The sequence below is a fragment of the Bombina bombina genome, chromosome 5 (assembly GCF_027579735.1).
Source record: "Bombina bombina isolate aBomBom1 chromosome 5, aBomBom1.pri, whole genome shotgun sequence".
Lineage (NCBI taxonomy): Eukaryota > Metazoa > Chordata > Amphibia > Anura > Bombinatoridae > Bombina > Bombina bombina.
Window position 1 is genome coordinate 1,065,446,771 of NC_069503.1, and position 18,234 is coordinate 1,065,465,004.

The 18,234-nt window shown below is 39.8% G+C and overlaps 1 protein-coding gene across 3 annotated transcripts in view; it reads right to left on the reverse strand.

The window, feature by feature from the left end:
• The window catches only part of MTSS1 (MTSS I-BAR domain containing 1), a 358,411-nt gene that overhangs the window by 59,284 nt on the left and 280,893 nt on the right, over positions 1–18,234 (reverse strand). For all 3 annotated transcript variants that reach the window (XM_053715346.1, XM_053715345.1, XM_053715344.1), the window contains exon 4: positions 15,670–15,754. In XM_053715346.1, the coding sequence (XP_053571321.1) occupies positions 15,670–15,754 (85 nt within the window). The remainder of the gene's footprint in view (positions 1–15,669; positions 15,755–18,234) is intronic.

An 18,234-nucleotide genomic window follows, 5' to 3' on the forward strand; every position in this document is an offset into this window, starting at 1 on the left:
ATAGTAATAACACAGTCCCCATAGACCACTATGTAAAGGCACTTTTCAGTGTCATTTTTTTCTAACACTCCACACAATAATCTGAAACAAAACTCTTTATTTGACCTCTGGTTAATTTTCGGAGCACAAATTGCTACCGTGATCTCACAGTAGCATTAACCAGCCATTCGTAATGGCTGGTTATTTTACGTGCGCCCGTAAGCAGGTGAATTTGCCCGTTTACGTGTGGACGTTAAATTAGTGTTCGACTTGTAATCTAGCTCTTAATGTGATAATAAAATATGTTGTTCCTCTGAGTAGGACACATCAAGTGAGTCAATAAGAAGTTGCACAAACCCTCTAGATATCAAACAGTAGAGCGAAAAAAATAAGAATCCCAAAAATGTATTTTTATTTTCTAAGTATTACCTCTTACTCGGGTCTTTTTACGTACTCTGTAAAATGCTTTGCTCTTTTATGTCATTAAATTACTTCATATATTTAACATTTTCTAACACATAACTTCTCTTATTCATCAATCAGCTACACATCCTGGATCTGGGATATAACAGAAGCATTTATTTGTGAATAAAAGTACATTGCAAAATGCTTCTAATGATATTTTAAGTGACTGATGTACACTCAAATGTGACAAGTATATACATTTACAAAGTTTAATGTCATCAATATATCTAAAGAAGGTTTTGTAACCATTATTCACCTTGCTGGCTTTTCTTCTGCTTTGTCTATGTAGACTGGATTATCTGCCTCTTTGCTTTTACATATACCCCTATACTCTATGGGTTTGTATGTACTTCCTAAAAGCTAATGTTATTTTTCATAGAAATATTTACAATCTGGCTTCCTTTTACTTCTAAAAACCATCAGATAACAAAGAAAAAGACATGGGTAAAATAATACAAGAGGGCGAAGGAGTAAGGCAATGAGGCCAACATGGCTATCACACAGGTGACAAAATAATGTTTGTATATTTAATAATCTTGGATAATGTAAGTACATTTTTGTAGCCCAAAATGTATATTCTGAAGATTAACCCCTTAATGGCAGCCATATATAATTTGGAGAGTTTCGTCGGGACCCACACTATTATGGGGCTAAAAACACCTTAAAGGGAAAGTCTACTCCAAAATTGTTATTGTTTAAAAAGATAGATAATACCTTTATTACCATTCCCCAACACAGCCAACATGGTTATATTAATACACTTTTTACTTCTGTGATTACCTTGTATCTAAGCCTTTTGACAGCCCCTTGGCCACATGGCTATTTATTTAATTATTATCTATTGACTTGCATTTTAGCCAATTAGTGCTGTGTCCTGCACAACTTCACAGAAGTGAGCACAATGTCATCTATATGGTACACATGGATTAGCAGTCTCTTGTTTTGAAAATCAAATAAAAAAGCATGTGATAAGAGGCTGTCTGTAGTGGCTTAGAAAAAGGCAGACATTTAGAGGTTTAAATGCTATAACATATATTAATATAACAATGTTAGTTGTGCAAAGCTAAGGAATCTGTAGTAAAGGCGTTATCTAGAGCAAAAATAACAAGCTGAAACTCTCAGAAGTTGGCTAACTGAACTCCAGGTTACCACTGTCATTCTGTCCGGTGAGCATCCGCTATAAAAGTAAAGCAGTTCAAGTTTTAATAATACTATACTGTATTTTCATTTCAAAGGTAAGTATTGACAAGCTGTTGTTTATACTAGTTACTATGACAACACATATGGATGTGTACACAGCCAGGTTTTACAACGGGTGCAGTTAAAAGCACAACTGAATGACAAATAATTATGCCTGATAAAACAGCTATTTTGTAAAGCCGAGAAACGCGTTGCATTAACATTTTCAAAACCAACATTAACTGCTGTACTTTATGGCGTGCGCTCAACAGACTGAGAGCGATGGTGGTAACGTACAGTTCAGATAGAATGTCAGCTTGTGATTTTTGCACTAAACATGTAAAACCTTAAAAACCGTCAATTCCATTAATCTTAATAATATAAATTTTTGGCTAAATTATATTTCAATATGGAGCACCTCTTTTTTTAGGTTTGATTTCTAGATTGAGACCATTTGCCATTACCTGGATGGTTTAAGAGGAGCAACCCTAGGGGTAAATTTAACAAGAGGCGAGTAGATATGAGTCGCTGTATCGAATCATGTCCGCTCAACCTCGCTAAATGCTGACAGCATACACTGTCTGCATTTAACATTGCACAAGCATTTCTAGTAAAACGCTTGTGCAATGCTGCCCCCTGCTCATTCGTGGCCAATCGGCTGCTAGCAGGGGCTGTCAATCATCCCAATCAGATCGGGATGATTTCAGTCTGCCACCTAAAAGGTGGCGGAGAAGTTAAGAAGTCTTACGACGGTTGCTTCTTAAATTCCGTTTCTGGCGGAAGACTCGCACTGTATATATTTTTATTTTATACCATTATTAAATTAGATCAGTAAAGACTGTCTCATACAAATGCAAATAAGGATATAGGTGCTATATTATCAGCTATTATTGTTTCAATTTTGCTTCATATATGGTTAGTGAACGTGCACCCTCTAGAGTTTATACTGCTTTTTTATTTTGTATGTATTTATGTTTGTTTGTTGAAGTAGATATTGTATTCGCAAGCACATATACGTCTGAGTATATTGACCTCTATATAATGATATATGATTTTTTTTTTAAAGATTCAAACTCTCTATTTAGATTAGCAATGTATAAAAAGGTAACATAAAACAAATATCTCTATATGAGATTCTAAATGTCTCCCAAGGGGAAAAGCTGAAGAGAATCCAATACAATTTGCAGGGGTGTCCAGTCTTAAAGGGACAGTATACTGTAAAATTGTTTTATATTAATTTATTTTCAATAACTTGCTATACCAGCTGCAGAGTATAAAATGTAGGAGAAATTGCTTTTTCAGGTTTCTTTGTGTACAGTATATGTAGTAGCTGGTATTGTGCTTTTAAACCACAGCTTATTACAATGGGTTGAGTTTCAGGTAATATCAGATCTCATAATGTTATCACTTTGTGTACACACAATTGCTTCCTTATCTTATATTTGTCTGGAAAACTAAAGCTCTATACATAGAGAGAACAATGGAAAAACAAAATTTATGCTTACTTGATAAATTTATTTATTTCTTGACACGGTGAGTCCACGGATCAACATCAATTACTGTTGGGAATATCACTCCTGGCCAGCAGGAGGAGGCAAAGAGCACCACAGCAAAGCTGTTAAGTATCACTTCCCTTCCCATAACCCCCAGTCATTCGACAGAAGGAAAAGGAGAGAAAGGAAGCAACACAAGGTGCAGAGGTGCCTTAGGTTTACACAACAAAAAACTGTCTGAAAAATACAGGGCGGGTCGTGGACTCACCGTGTCAATAAATAAATAAATTTATCAGGTAAGCATAAATTTAGTTTTCTTTCTAATGACACGGTGAGTCCACGGATCATCATCAATTACTGTTGGGAATCAATACCCAAGCTAGAGGACACAGATGATAAGGGAGGGACACGACAGGGAACCTAAACAGAAGGCACCACTGCCTGGAGCACTTTTTTTCTCCCAAAAGAAACCTTGGCTGAGGCAAAAACATTAAATTTATAAAAATTTGAAAAAGTATGCAAAGAGGACCAAGTTGCAGCCTTGCAAATCTGTCCCCCAGAAGCTTCATTCTTGAAAACCCAAGAAACAGAGACAGACCTAATGGAATGAGCTGTAATTCTCTCAGGGGGCTACTGTTCAGCAGTCTCATAACCCAAACGAATAATACTTCTCACCAAGAGAAAGAAAAGTAGCAGAAGCTTTCTGATCTTTACAATTCCCAGAGAAACAAACAGAAGGCTGGTGAAAATCCTTAGTCGCCTGTAGATAGAAAATAAGAGCACACACATCATCCAAGTTGTGCCACCAACATTCCTTATGAGAAGAAGGACTAGGGCATAGAGAAGGAATCATAATTTCTTGAAAAATTTCCCATTAAAAACAATTGAGAAAAAACCTAAGTTAGTACAAGAAAAATTGCCTCATCGGTAAGAAAGATAAGGCGAATCACACTGCCAAGCTGAGAAATCCAAGACTCTCTGAGTAGAAGAGACAGTTTTCCAAGATAACCATTCAATATCTATGGAATTAAAAGGCTCAAACAGACCTAGCCACAAAACTTGAAGAACAAAGTTAGGCTCCAAGGAGGAGCAACTAACTTAAACACAAGTCTGATGCCAAGCAGACCTGACAAAAAAAAACATTGCACATCTGGCACATCCACCAGATGCTTATGTAGCAAAAATAGACAATGCAGAATTCCGACCCTTTAGGGTACTGAATGACAAACCCTTCTCCAGATATCCTGGAGACAGGACCATGATCTAGGAATCCTAACTCCACTCCAAGAGTAGCCCCTGGATTCCCACCAAAAAGGATAAGTACTCCATAATTGATGTCAAAACTTCAAGAAACTGGCCTGTAAGCCTGAGTCATGGTCTCAATGACCAACTCAGAACACCCATGCTTAGACAAAACCAAGTGTTCAATCTCCAGCAGCAGAGAAACAAAATTTAGATGAAGGAAGGGACACTGCACAGAAGGTCCTTCTTCAAGGCCAGTCTCCAAAGTGATGCCAGCATCTATCAGGGTGGACAGTGGATCACTTGACCAAGAACCATACCTTGGAAACTCGGCGGTCTGATGAAATGCCCTCAGAAACTCCGGACCCCCCATCATCTGAGGGTCTACCTATAAAACACCTCCGGAAGAGGATCCACTCCCCAGGATAAAAACTGTTTGCTCAGAAGTCAATTGTCCACCCCTGAAAAGTGGTGGACAGACAGCAATCATGAGCTTCCACCCACTGAACAATCCAAATCACCTCCTACATGGACAAGGAACCCCTAGTTCCTCCCTGGTGATTGAATTAAACCAATGAGGAGATAATATCCGACTGGAACCAAGCTAAGGACGACTGAAGCCAAAAGCCCAGGCCATCAGAGGATTGCAAATCGCTCTCTACTCCAAGATGTTAAAGAGGAGAGCAGACACTTCCAAGTCCATATCCTTAAACAAAACAAAACAGACCACATACTAGCCCAGCAGATTGGCAACGTGGTCACATCACCAAGGAAAAACTCTAGAAACACGCGCCCTGAGATAGATACTACGGGAGAGAGTCTCCAAACTGATCTAGATCTATCTTTTGAGACAGATCTGAAAGATCTCCCACTAAGTCTGCATACCAGGTCCTGCGAGGTCATGCAGAGGCCAATAAAAACACTGCCGCTCTCTCCTGTTGAATACGAGCATTGACTCATGTAAGGTGAACCAACAGAGAAAAACAGGTATGCCAGACTGAAATCCTTCTATGTAAAATGCAAAGGGAATGATGTCCATGGGAACGATTAGACCAATTCCCTCCTGTATCGAAACACAGAAAGTCGAGGTAAAATCAGCTGCAGCTAGATCCGATACAGATAAACTAAGCTAGCTCCTGGACCACTAGGGCTCGATGATGGCCGGACAGGAGACCAGAAAGAAGAAAAGTCTTCACCTAAATAGAGAATCTATTAAGGACCAAGCATACTGCACCTAGAGATCCCAGGCGGGTCTCTCATTTAGGTACTGACCAGGCCTGACCCTGCATAACTGCCTAAATCAGAAGGAATCGAGTGCATCCAGGATATAGTGGGGGTAACCCAAAAATTACCCTTGTGTATGGAACAAGGGACCCCTACTCCAGATTCATTTCCCCACCCTGGGAAAGAAGATTGGACAGTGAACTATATATTATTGCAATATTCCAAGACCTAAAAGTCTGACTAGGATGACGAAAACTCAGAAAACTCGAGACTGAAGGTCAGAAACTGAGTTACATGAGGTAAATACCTAGATCCTGTTCCCAAATTAGGACTGAGAATGTTACCCCCAGGGAGGAAGATCCTGAAGATCCAGTTCAAGGAAATCCTCTCATCAAACCTGGGAAGCAGATACCCTAGAAAGAGAAAAAAAGCATGACTGAGCAAAAAATGGAAAAGGAAACTATCCTCCAGTCTTACTCTCTTGACATGTGGGGTTCCCTCTGAGGAAGCGTTCTGTGAAACGCGCGTCAGGGGTCCAGCAGGAGGAGTCGTGTCTCTCCTGTTTGTTGTTTTTAATTTGCTAGCCTTAGTTTAAAAAAACTTATACTTATGTCTCAAAAATTCTAGTTATTATTCTATGGTGCCCACCAGACTAGCTGCTAATGCTTAAAAGTAATTCAGCCCTCGGATTGTAAGGGCTTAGCTTATGTCAGGTTATTATACAAGTGGGCTCATATATATACATTAATAGTGATAATTTGAGCTAACCAGTTATCTCTAAACAAGGTCTTTGTGTTTTTAATTTACCTGCTTTTGCTACTGTATGAATGTTGGTTCCTAGTTTAACTAATAAAAACTTTAAAGTATGAATGTTATGGAACCTTTTAAAAAATAGGAGAAATCTCTACAATACATAGAAATTATTTCTTTGGAGTTAAGAATTATTTAACCCTTGTGGAATTCTTTGCTATAAACTCAGTTGTATTCCTCTATACAATTAGTGTATCTAGTTGAGATCACTTCAGCATCAGATGAAGGAATTAAACTGTCCAAATCTGAGATTTCACCCTCAGAAACTACCAGCGAATCCTCCTCACCAGACTTCGGCGAGAGAGCGATCTGTGTAGCAGAATGTGGAACAGAACCCTACTATCTGAAAACTTTAATGTCCTCTTGCATTTTCCCTGTAACAAAGGAAAAACAGACAAAGCCGCAGATACCGCAGAGAGTACCTGAACTGTAAATTCTGTTGGCAAATACACTCCTTCAGGAAATTGAGAGGAACCGCAGGGCACTGCATGTGACGCCATAAAGGCTTAGGACGTTTAAGGAGAAGCCGTGGCAATGCCTGAACAGCATCATCCTGGGAGACATGAGACTCAGATTGCAACAAACTAGGTGTACATTTCCTACCTCTGGCTAATAAAAAGCATAGACCAATTAAAATGTCTAGAAATTTTATATTGAGGAACAAGAGACTCAAAGAAAAATACATATCATTATTTAAAAAAATATTTTATTTAACATGAGGGACATAAAAGTTTACCATAAGAATCTGCCCTCAAAAAAATATATAATGAACATAAATGTTTGCCAAACAAATGTTGTCCTTAAGAAATATCCCTGTTCCAAGTACAAATGAATATCTACCACTAACCAAAGTGGAATATAACCTTAAGAAATATGACATCAAATATTTAAAACACAGTGTGGCCATATACATAGAATGTGAAAACAAAAGTGTCCGACAGGGTAAGGTTTTCTATATCGATTGCAGGCAATGTCCTCTACACGAGAGGAAATCTGAGCTGTCGGCTAATAAAAAGAAAACATACAGTCACCAGAACGCTGCACTGTTCTCAATCCTAGAATGAGGCGGTGAAACTTATCTAAATCCTTAAAGTATACTAGCTGTAAAAAGCGCACTCACATTCAATATTTTACATTTGATCTCTGAGCGCCCCTGCTGTCAGCTTGTCACGGCGGGAACAGCCAGCAAAAATTTTTAAGATGGCGCCGCTCCACTTAAGTGTCGCACTTAACACAGAGAAGGAGGAGGCGGGAACTAAAAACGGCCAGAAAATTAAGCACACATATGTACCGCAATTCATTTTGCTGAAGTATCTAACAAAACAGAGGAGTCCCTAACAAAACCTTCCTGAGTATTTTGCCCTTAGGCAAAAATGATAAAATTAGGTCAGCTCTTAACCTGGCAAGCGGAAGATAAATCAATAGCCCCATAGTAATGGCGCCTCTAGCTCCGTGCAGAAAATAGAGGAACTTTGCTACATGCACCAATAATGATTGAGGGAATGTATTAACCTCACACAACAATGTCTACCGTAAGGTCCTAAAAAGTTTTTTTACTGAGTCACCATATGAGGTTAACCCCTTCCTTGCCTGAAAGAGGATAAACCCTAAATCTCACATGGACCTGTGGCAAAAAAGAAAGACTGAGTAAGCTTACACAGGCTTTCAGGAGAGGGCAGCAAAACTGTTTGTTTGAGAGGCGCAGTAAGGATTGTACCCCACAAGTTCCCAATTGCTTAAAAGCCACCACTGCCCTACTGAAGAGACTGGCGTGGACTATGGCTAGACCCCAGAAAAGATCAGAGCAAACCTACTCTGCTTTAAAATAATAAAATCTTGATTAAAGAAAACTTCTTATCAGACACCTAAACTGCACCTCTTCCTTGTACTGCAGGCAAAGAGAATGACTGGGGGTTATGGGAAGGGAAGTGTTACTTAAAGGGACACTAAACCCCAAAAAATTCTTCATGATTCAGATAGAGAATACAAATTTAAACAGCATTACAATTTACTTCTATTATTTATTTTGCTTCATTTTTAAGATATTCTTCGTTGAAGAAAAAGCAATACACATGGGTGAGCCAATCACACGAGGCTTCTATGTGCAGGAACCAATCAGCAGCTACTGAGCCTATCTAGATATGCTTTTCAGCAAAGAATATCAAGATAATAAAACAAATTCGAAAATTGTTTAAAATGGCATGCTCTTTCTAAATCATGAAAGAAAAAAAAACAGAATTTATGCTTACCTGATAAATTACTTTCTCTTGCGGTGTATCCAGTCCACGGAGCTGTCCATATAGCTCCCCCTCTGGCTCCGCCCCCAGTCATTCGACCGATGGTTAGGAGAAAAAGGAGAAACCATAGGGTGCAGTGGTGACTGTAGTTTAAACAAGAAATTTTAACCTGACTTAATTGCCAGGGCGGGCCGTGGACTGGATACACCGCAAGAGAAAGTAATTTATCAGGTAAGCATAAATTCTGTTTTCTCTTGCAAGGTGTATCCAGTCCATGGATTCATCCTTACTTGTGGGATACCAATACCAAAGCTTTAGGACACAGATGAAGGGAGGGAACAAGACAGGTAACCTAAATGGAAGGCACCACTGCTTGCAAAACCTTTCTCCCAAAAATAGCCTCCGAAGAAGCAAAAGTATCGAATTTGTAAAATTTGGCAAAAGTATGCAGTGAGGACCAAGTCGCTGCCTTACAAATCTGTTCAACAGAAGCCTCATTCTTGAAGGCCCAAGTGGAAGCCACAGCTCTGGTGGAATGAGCTGTAATTCGTTCAGGAGGCTGCTGCCCAGCAGTCTCATAAGCCAATCGGATGATGCTTTTCAACCAGAAGGAAAGAGGTAGCCGTCGCTTTCTGACCTCTCCTCTTACCAGAATAGACAACAAACAAAGATGATGTTTGTCTGAAATCCTTAGTTGCTTGTAAATAGAATTTCAAAGCACGAACCACATCAAGATTGTGTAAAAGCCGTTCCTTCTTAGAAGCTGGATTAGGACACAGGGAAGGAACAATGATTTCCTGGTTAATGTTCTTATTAGAAACAACTTTAGGAAGAAAACCAGGTTTGGTACGCAAAACTATCTTATCTGCATGGAACACCAGATAGGGTGAATTACACTGCAAAGCAGACAATTCTGAAACTCTTCGAGCAGAAGATATAGCTACCAAAAACAAAACTTTCCAAGATAATAACTTAATATCTATGGAATGTAAAGGTTCAAACGGAACCCCTTGAAGAACTGAAAGAACTAAATTTAGACTCCATGGAGGAGCCACAGGTTTATAGACAGGCTTGATTCTGACTAACGCCTGTACAAACGCTTGAACATCTGGTACTTCTGCCAGACGCTTGTGTAAAAGGATAGACAGAGCGGATATCTGCCCCTTTAAGGAACTAGCTGATAAACCTTTCTCCAATCCTTCTTGGAGAAAAGACAATATCCTTGGAATCCTAATCTTACTCCACGAGTAACCCTTGTATTCACACCAACAAAGATATTTCCGCCATATCTTATGGTAAATTTTCCTGGTGACAGGTTTTCTAGCTTGGATCAGAGTATCTATGACTGATTCAGAGAACCCACGCTTGGATAGAATTAAGCGTTCAATCTCCAAGCAGTCAGCTGCAGAGAAACTAGATTTGGATGCTTGAATGGACCCTGTATTAAAAGATACTGCCTCATTGGCAGTGTCCATGGTGGGACAGATGACATGTCCACTAGGTCTGCATACCAAGTCCTGCGTGGCCACGCAGGCGCTATCAGAATTACAGAGGCCTTCTCCTGTTTGATTCTGGCTACCAGCCGAGAGAGAAGGGGAAACGGTGGAAAGACATAGGCCAGATTGAAGGACCAAGGCGCTACTAGAGCATCTATCAATGCCGCCTTGGGGTCCCTGGACCTGGATCCGTAAAGAGGAAGTTTGGTGTTCTGACGGGACGCCATCAGATCCAAATCTGGAATGCCCCATAGCTGAGTCAGCTGAGCAAATACCTCCAGGTGGAGTTCCCACTCCCCCGGGTGAAAAGTCTGACGACTTAGGAAATCCGCTTCCCAGTTGTCTACTCCTGGGATGTGAATTGCAGATAGATGGCAAGAGTGATCCTCCGCCCACCTGATTATCTTGGTTACTTCCTTCATCGCTAAGGAACTCTTTGTTCCTCCCTGATGATTGATGTATGCTACAGTTGTAATGTTGTCCGACTGAAATCTGATGAACTTGGCCACTGCTAGCTGAGGCCATGCCTGGAGCGTGTTGAATATCGCTCTCAGTTCCAAAATGTTTATCGGGAGAAGAGACTCTTCCCGAGACCATAGGCCCTGAGCTTTCAGGGAGCCCCAGACCGCGCCCCAGCCTAACAGACTGGCATTGGTCGTTACAATGATCCACTCCGGTCTGCGGAAGCACATTCCCTAAGACAGGTGATCCTGAGACAACCACCAGAAAAGAGAATCTCTGGGTTTCTGGTCCAGTTGGATTTGAGGAGACAAATTTGCATAATCTCCATTCCACTGTTTGAGCATGCACAATTGCAGTGGCCTGAGATGAATTCGAGCAAAAGGGACTACGTCCATTGCTGCTACCATTAATCCGATTACCTCCATGCACTGAGCTACAGATGGCCGAGGAATGGAATGAAGAGCTCGGCAAGTACTTAGAAGCTTTAACCTTCTGACCTCCGTCAGAAATATTTTAATTTCTACCAAGTCTATTAATGTTCCCAGGAAGGGAACCCTTGTGAGCGGGGACAGAGAACTTTTTTCGGTGTTCACCTTCCACCCGTGAGACCTTAGAAAGGCCAGAACAATATCCGTATGAGCCTTGGCTCTGGGAAAAGACGACGCCTGTATTAATATGTCGTCCAGATAAGGTGCTACTGCAATACCCCGCGATCTTAGTACTGCTAGAAGGGACCCTAGCACCTTTGTGAAAATTCTGGGAGCGGTGGCCAACCCGAAGGGAAGGGCCACGAACTGGTAATGCTTGTCCAGAAAAGCGAACCTTAGGAACTGATGGTGATCTTTGTGGATAGGAATATGAAGGTACGCATCCTTTAGATCCACGGTAGTCATATATTGACCTTCCTGGATCATCGGTAAGATTGTCTGAATGGTCTCCAGCTTGAAAGATGGAACTCTAAAAATTCTAAACAAATTCCTCAGATCCAGGATTGGTCTGAAAGTTCCTTCCTTTTTGGGAACCACAAACAGGTTTGAGTAAAAACCCAGTCCTTGTTCTGTAATTGGAACTGGATATATCACTCCCATCTTGAGTAGATCTTCTACACAGCGTAAGAACGCCTCTTTCTTTGTCTGGTCTGTAGACAGACGAGAAATGTGGAACCTTCCCCTTGGAGGAGAGTCCTTGAATTCTAGAAGATATCCCTGAGCAACTATCTCTAATGCCCAGGGATCGGGAACATCTCTTGCACAAGCCTGAGCAAAGAGAGAGAGTCTGCCCCCTACCAGATCCGGTCCCGGATCGGGGGCTACCCCTTCATGCTGTCTTAGTAGCAGCTGCAGGCTTCTTGGCCTGTTTACCCTTGTTCCAGCCCTGCAAAGGCTTCCAGGTTGCCTTTGGCTGTGAAGCGTTACCCTCTTGCTTTGCGGTTGCAGAGGTTGAAGCAGGACCGCTCCTGAAGTTGCGAAAGGAACGAAAATTAGCCTTGTTTTTAGCCTTAAAAGGCCTATCTTGCGGGAGGGCATGGCCCTTTCCCCCAGTGATATCCAAAATAATCTCTTTCAACTCGGGCCCGAAAAGGGTCTTTCCCTTGAAAGGAATATTCAGTAATTTTGTTTTAGACGACACGTCGGCCGACCATGATTTAAGCCAAAGCGCTCTGCGCGCAATGATGGCAAGACCAGAATTTTTCGCCGCTAACTTAGCTAATTGCAAAGCGGCATCTGTGATAAAAGAATTAGCCAGCTTTAGAGCCTTAATTCTATCCATAATTTCGTCATATGATGTCTGGAGCGACTCCTCCAGCGCCTCAAACCAGAAAGCCGCTGCAGTAGTTACAGGAATAATGCAGGCAATAGGTTGGAGAAGGAAACCTTGTTGAACAAATATTTTCTTTAGTAAACCTTCTAATTTTTTATCCACAGGATATTTGAAAGCACAACTGTCTTCAATTGGTATGGTTGTGCGCTTGGCTAGTGTTGAAACTGCCCCCTCTACCTTAGGGACCGTCTGCCACGCGTCCCGCCTGGGATCAGTTATGGAGAACATTTTCTTAAAGATAGGTGGGGGAACAAAAGGTACACCTGGTCTTTCCCACTCCCTAGCAACAATATCCGCCACCCTCTTAGGGATCGGAAACGCATCAGTATATACAGGGACTTCTAGATATTTGTCCATTTTACACAATTTCTCTGGGACCACCATAGGGTCACAATCATCCAGAGTTGATAAGACCTCCCTAAGCAGTACGCGGAGGTGTTCCAATTTAAATTTAAATGCTAGTGAATCTGATTCAGCCCGCTGAGAAACTTTTCCTGAGTCCGAAATCTCTCCCTCAGACATAACATCCCTCGCCCCTACTTCAGAGTGTTGTGAGGGTACATCAGATAAACCTCCCAAAGCTTCCGACTGCTCCTCATCTGTTCTCAAAACAGAGCTATTGCGCTTTTTAGGGAAAACTGGCAGTTTGGATAGAAAGGCCGCAAGGGAATTATCCATGACTGCCGCCAGTTGTTGCGATGTCATAGGTGCTAATGCACTAGAGGTACTAGGTATAGCTTGAGCGGGAGCGTAACTGGTGATGACACATGGGGAGAGGAAGGCGGACTATCCTCATTACCTTCAGTCAAAGAATCATCTAGGGCTATATTTTTAAGTGACACAATATGATCTTTAAAGTGTACACACATTAGTGCACTTAAGACACATTTTGAGTGGGGGTTCCACCATGGCTTCTGAACACATAGAGCAAGGCTTTTCCTTAGTGTCAGACATGTTTAACAGATTAGTATTATACACAAGCAGGCTTGGAAAAATACTTTATCCAATAAAAAATACAATTTGCAATAAATGGTACTGTGCCTTTAAGATAATAAAAGCGCACACAATTTTACAAAACGGTGAAAAATGAACCAAATCTCTTGAAATTTTTACAGTATGTGCCTAATGCTTCGATATGATTGCACAGCAAGTTTCAGCCTGATTAACCCTTTAATGCCCAAACCGGAGCCGCCTAAAGCAAACAACCGGTTAATAAACTACAGCACCTTGCCACAGCAGCCTGCTGTGGCCCTACCTTCCCTTAAGGATTGGATTTGAGAAAATCAAGCCTCCTGAAGTCCTCAAGCAGTCTCTGGACCCATGTGAAGCAGCATGCAAGGAAATCTGTGAGAATAAACTGCGCAACTGAGTCGCAAAATTAGGCCCCTCCCACTCCACTCCGGAGCTGTGGGGCCTTCAGAACCCAATTTAGGTGACTAAAAAGAATGCCATGTGGAATAAACCCCCAATAAACACACCAAAAGTGCTTAAAAGTGTCAATAAAGAGTATTTTTCTAAATAAAATAATCGATTGCCCTGCTAAAGTGATAACCAGTCTATTGAGCCCACTTAAATAAGCCTCTAGTTCTATACTAAGTTTCAGAACATGGCTTACCCTTCCCACATGGGGAATCTTGTCAGTCTTCTAGCATTATCTTGTCTTGACTAGAAAAAAGATGACTGAAACATACCTCAAAGCAGTTAAGCCTGCAAACTATTCCCCCCAACTGAAGTTTTCTGGTACTCCTCAGTCCTGTGTGGGAACAGCAGTGGATTTTAGTTACAACATGCTAAAATCATTTTCCTCTCAGCAAAATTCTTCATCATATTTCTGCCAGAGAGTAAATAGCACAAACCGGTACTATTTAAAAATAACAAACTTTTGATTGAATATATAAAAACTACAAATCTAACACCACATTCACTTTACCCTCCCGTGGAGATGCTACTTGTTAGAGCGGCAAAGAGAATGACTGGGGGGCGGAGCCAGAGGGGGAGCTATATGAACAGCTCTGCTGTGTGCTCTCTTTGCCACTTCCTGTAGGGAATGAGAATATCCCACAAGTAAGGATGAATCCGTGGACTGGATACACCTTGCAAGAGAAATGTGGGTTTCATGTCCCTTTAACAACTTTGCTGTGGTGCTCTTTGCCTCCTCCTGCTGGCCAGAAGTGATATTCCCAACAGTAATTGATGATGATACGTGGACTGTGTCATTAGAAAGAAATGATCATTTATTACTTAACTATCCTGCACCCCAATGTGAGTATAAGTTCTTCTGCTGGCTGTATTTACTTAGGCTATTTAATAGCTGAGACTCCAGTATCAAAACTTTCAGTATAGGTTGGGAAACCACAAGCTAAATCAGCTATTTCAAAGGCCAAAATAGGGGTAAAGGAGCTACTTGTAAACAATGTAATACATTCCAGCAGGTAAAATGGATCATTGGGAACAATTTAAATGGGAGTCATTTTTTGGGTGAACTGTCCCTTTAAAGATGAATGCTACTATAAAGATATTTATGTTTGTATTTGAATAAGCTTTTGTTGTTTGTTTATAAAGGGGTTTGTTTTCAATATCTGCATATTTTGTGAGGACATAATAAACAAGACAATACAATAGCACTTAATCTGAATTTAAAATTAGTAGTAGATTTTCAAAATGTACTTAAAGGGACACTCAAGTAAAAATAAACTTTTAGGATTCAGATAGAGTATGCAGTTTTAAGACACTTTACAATTTACTTCCATTATCAAATTTTGCACAGTCTTTTTACATGCACACTTTCTGGGGAACAAGATCCTACTGAGCATGTGCACAAGCTCACAGGGTATAACTATACTAGTCTGTGATTGGCTGATGTCTGTCACATGATACAGGGGGCTGGAAAATGGGAGAAAAAATACATTTGTCAGAAAAAATTCTACTGCTTATTTGAAATGCAGAGTAGGTGTTTCTACATTCTCTTTTACGTATACACTTAACTCTTGCACATGCTCAGTAGTAACTGGTACCACAGAATGTGCATATAAAAAAGATTTGATAATAGAAGTAAATTGTAAAGTCTCTAAAAACTGCAGGCTCTGTCTGAATCATGAAAGTTTGATTTTTACTTTAGTGTTGCATTCATTTCTGCAATAAGGCTACATGGATCAAAGACACTCACTGTATTTCACTAGTGTAAATGCAGAATGATACCTGGTACGATCAGTTTATTCTTTAGTAATCACACATGCAATAACCAAAATCATAACAACTTGCCTGGAGAACTGCCGGAGCTTGGACTCAATGCTACGATGTCTCATACACATCCTGGTTAATGCAGAACCAACTTCTCTCGTAGCACCTGCAAAAGTAAAAGTACAAATAAGTTCTCTATTTATATTCTTACAAAGAATCCGCACAACATACTAACAGCAGCCAATTAGAACATAGCCCCACATCCCATCTGATGAATTATGGACCTGATTTAGGGGTGGGGCTTATTAATAAAATGCTCTTACACGAGAGCATTTAAATGTCATTTTAAAAGTACAGAAAACTCCCTGTGATGTCTATATAACAGTAAAACAACTTTCCAATTTAGTTTCATTATTTTTTGCTCTCTGTTTATGTAATTTTATTGTGAAAATTCTGGATTTTCTTATTCTCAGAAATGGAAACGTTCTCCGGTGACTTACAGCAAAAAAAAATAGATTTGTTAATAACAAAAATGTTTAGGTTAGGCTAATATGTGTTTAATGCCCCTTACGTTTGATAAAACAATTCACTGGTAGACAGCATTAAATAAAAGAGCAAGGAGAACAGTTTATTATAAAGTTCTTCTGATTTAGCACAACATGTTTATACACTGACTGTTAAGTCTTACTCGTTAGAGGAATACAAGACTTCCTGACTGACTAGATGCCATTGTTCACTAAATAAAACTGAACCCCAAAGCTTAGACTCTGTAATCTAAAAAGTAGCCACTAAGGGGCAGTGTTCTACCACTGATTAAAATAAAAAATACTACTGCATATCTGCCGAATTCCCCATAGAAGAATATAAAGATTTAACATTTAAACAGAAGAAGATGCAACATATTTAATCAAAAGTCTTAAAGAAAAAAAGAAAGAAAGAAACATAAGAAATTTAAAGGAGGACATTTGACAGTAAACATAAATGTAATGCTAAAAGGTTAATTGTGATAAAACAGGTAAGCAGCACATGTAATGTAAGATTTGCACTAATTTACTCAGAATGTTTGGATGTGAGGAATCCTCAGTAGACTGCAGTATAACTCAGAACTACTTCTGCTCTGCAATAAATGACACTGCTGAAAGACCAAAGCAAAAGCTGTTTGGAGCTGGTAATAAAGATAAAATGCATCAAGAGGAAGATTGTCTAAGCTCATGTCATACAGAGACCAAAAGCATGATTACAATTTTAAAGGGACATTACAGGCAGAATTGTAATCCACACAGATGCATTTCAGTTTTGAATAGAAGCATTTTTGTAATATACAGGTATTCATTTTTGTAATATACAGGCATTAGCAAAAATGCTTCTCAAAAACGATATAACTGTTTCAAAAGTGTATTTACATATGCACTGTGCACAAGCATTTTAAACACAGCACATAAAGCCTAAAGTGCTTGTACTGTGGGATAATGACTCAATTTGTTAATTGCTGACATGATGCAAGCCCCACTGACACACTACGCAGCTGCAGTATTTAAAAAGTTGGTGCACTGAAAATATCTAGCTATGCCTCACATGCATGTGTAGAGAAAAATGTTAACATTAAAACAATAATAACTTTTTCTAGAAATAGATATATAGTGCAAATATGTTTCTATTCAAATATTTCATTCATCTATGTGCATTTACATTTTGACCAGAATGTCCCTTTAAAGACACAATGCTCACAAACATTTTCTTTATAGTTAAAGGGTCATACTAGTGAAATATAATGCTCTAATTTGTTAGGATATGTAAAGTCTGTGTTTAACTCCCACATGAAAGCCATAGGCAACTGCTGATCCTGAGCAGACATTGCGATGAGCCAACGATGGGTTAAATACACAGCTAAAGTAACGCAGTCGGACAGCTGTTTTGAGATATTGCTCGATTGGCTCACCAGCCCTGTATGCTCAGGACCTAGAGTAACTAGTGCAGACATTACAATTAAATGACCTTTAATAATAACAACATGTGTAGGGTTGTTTAGCCTAAGGCTTGGGGTACCACAACGCAAAGCCAACCTGTACTTTTTCATATATTTTTTTTTCTCTGTTGCATCTAAAATAACATATTACAATTTTTGGGAAAATAGATATCTCTGTTCTGAATAGAACTCCTTTATGTTTCCTGCAGGGGGAGGAATGTCCCTCTAGACCAATAGATTTGCAGGCAATGTTTTTATCAACCAACCAGCAATCTGTCCCTATGGATAAGTTACGCACAGACAATTTCAATATCAAAGGGACACTGAACTTAAAAATGTTCTTTCATGAGTCAGGTAGAGAATACAATTGTAAATAACATTCAAATTTAATTCTATTATCCAATTTGCTTCATTGTTTAGATATCCATTGTTGACGAAATAGCATCTATGTGCATATTTATATATGCTACTGAGCATATATAAATATGCTTTTCAGCAAAGAATACTAAGAGAATGAAGCAAATTAGATAATAGAAGTAAATTAGAAAGTTGTTTAAAATTGCATGCTCTATCTAAATCACGAAAGAAAAAATTGGGTTTCATGTCTCTTTAACTTAACTCAAACAGTAACGGACCTACTCAACATAGTATAATAAACATGCTACTCTGTACAGGTAGCC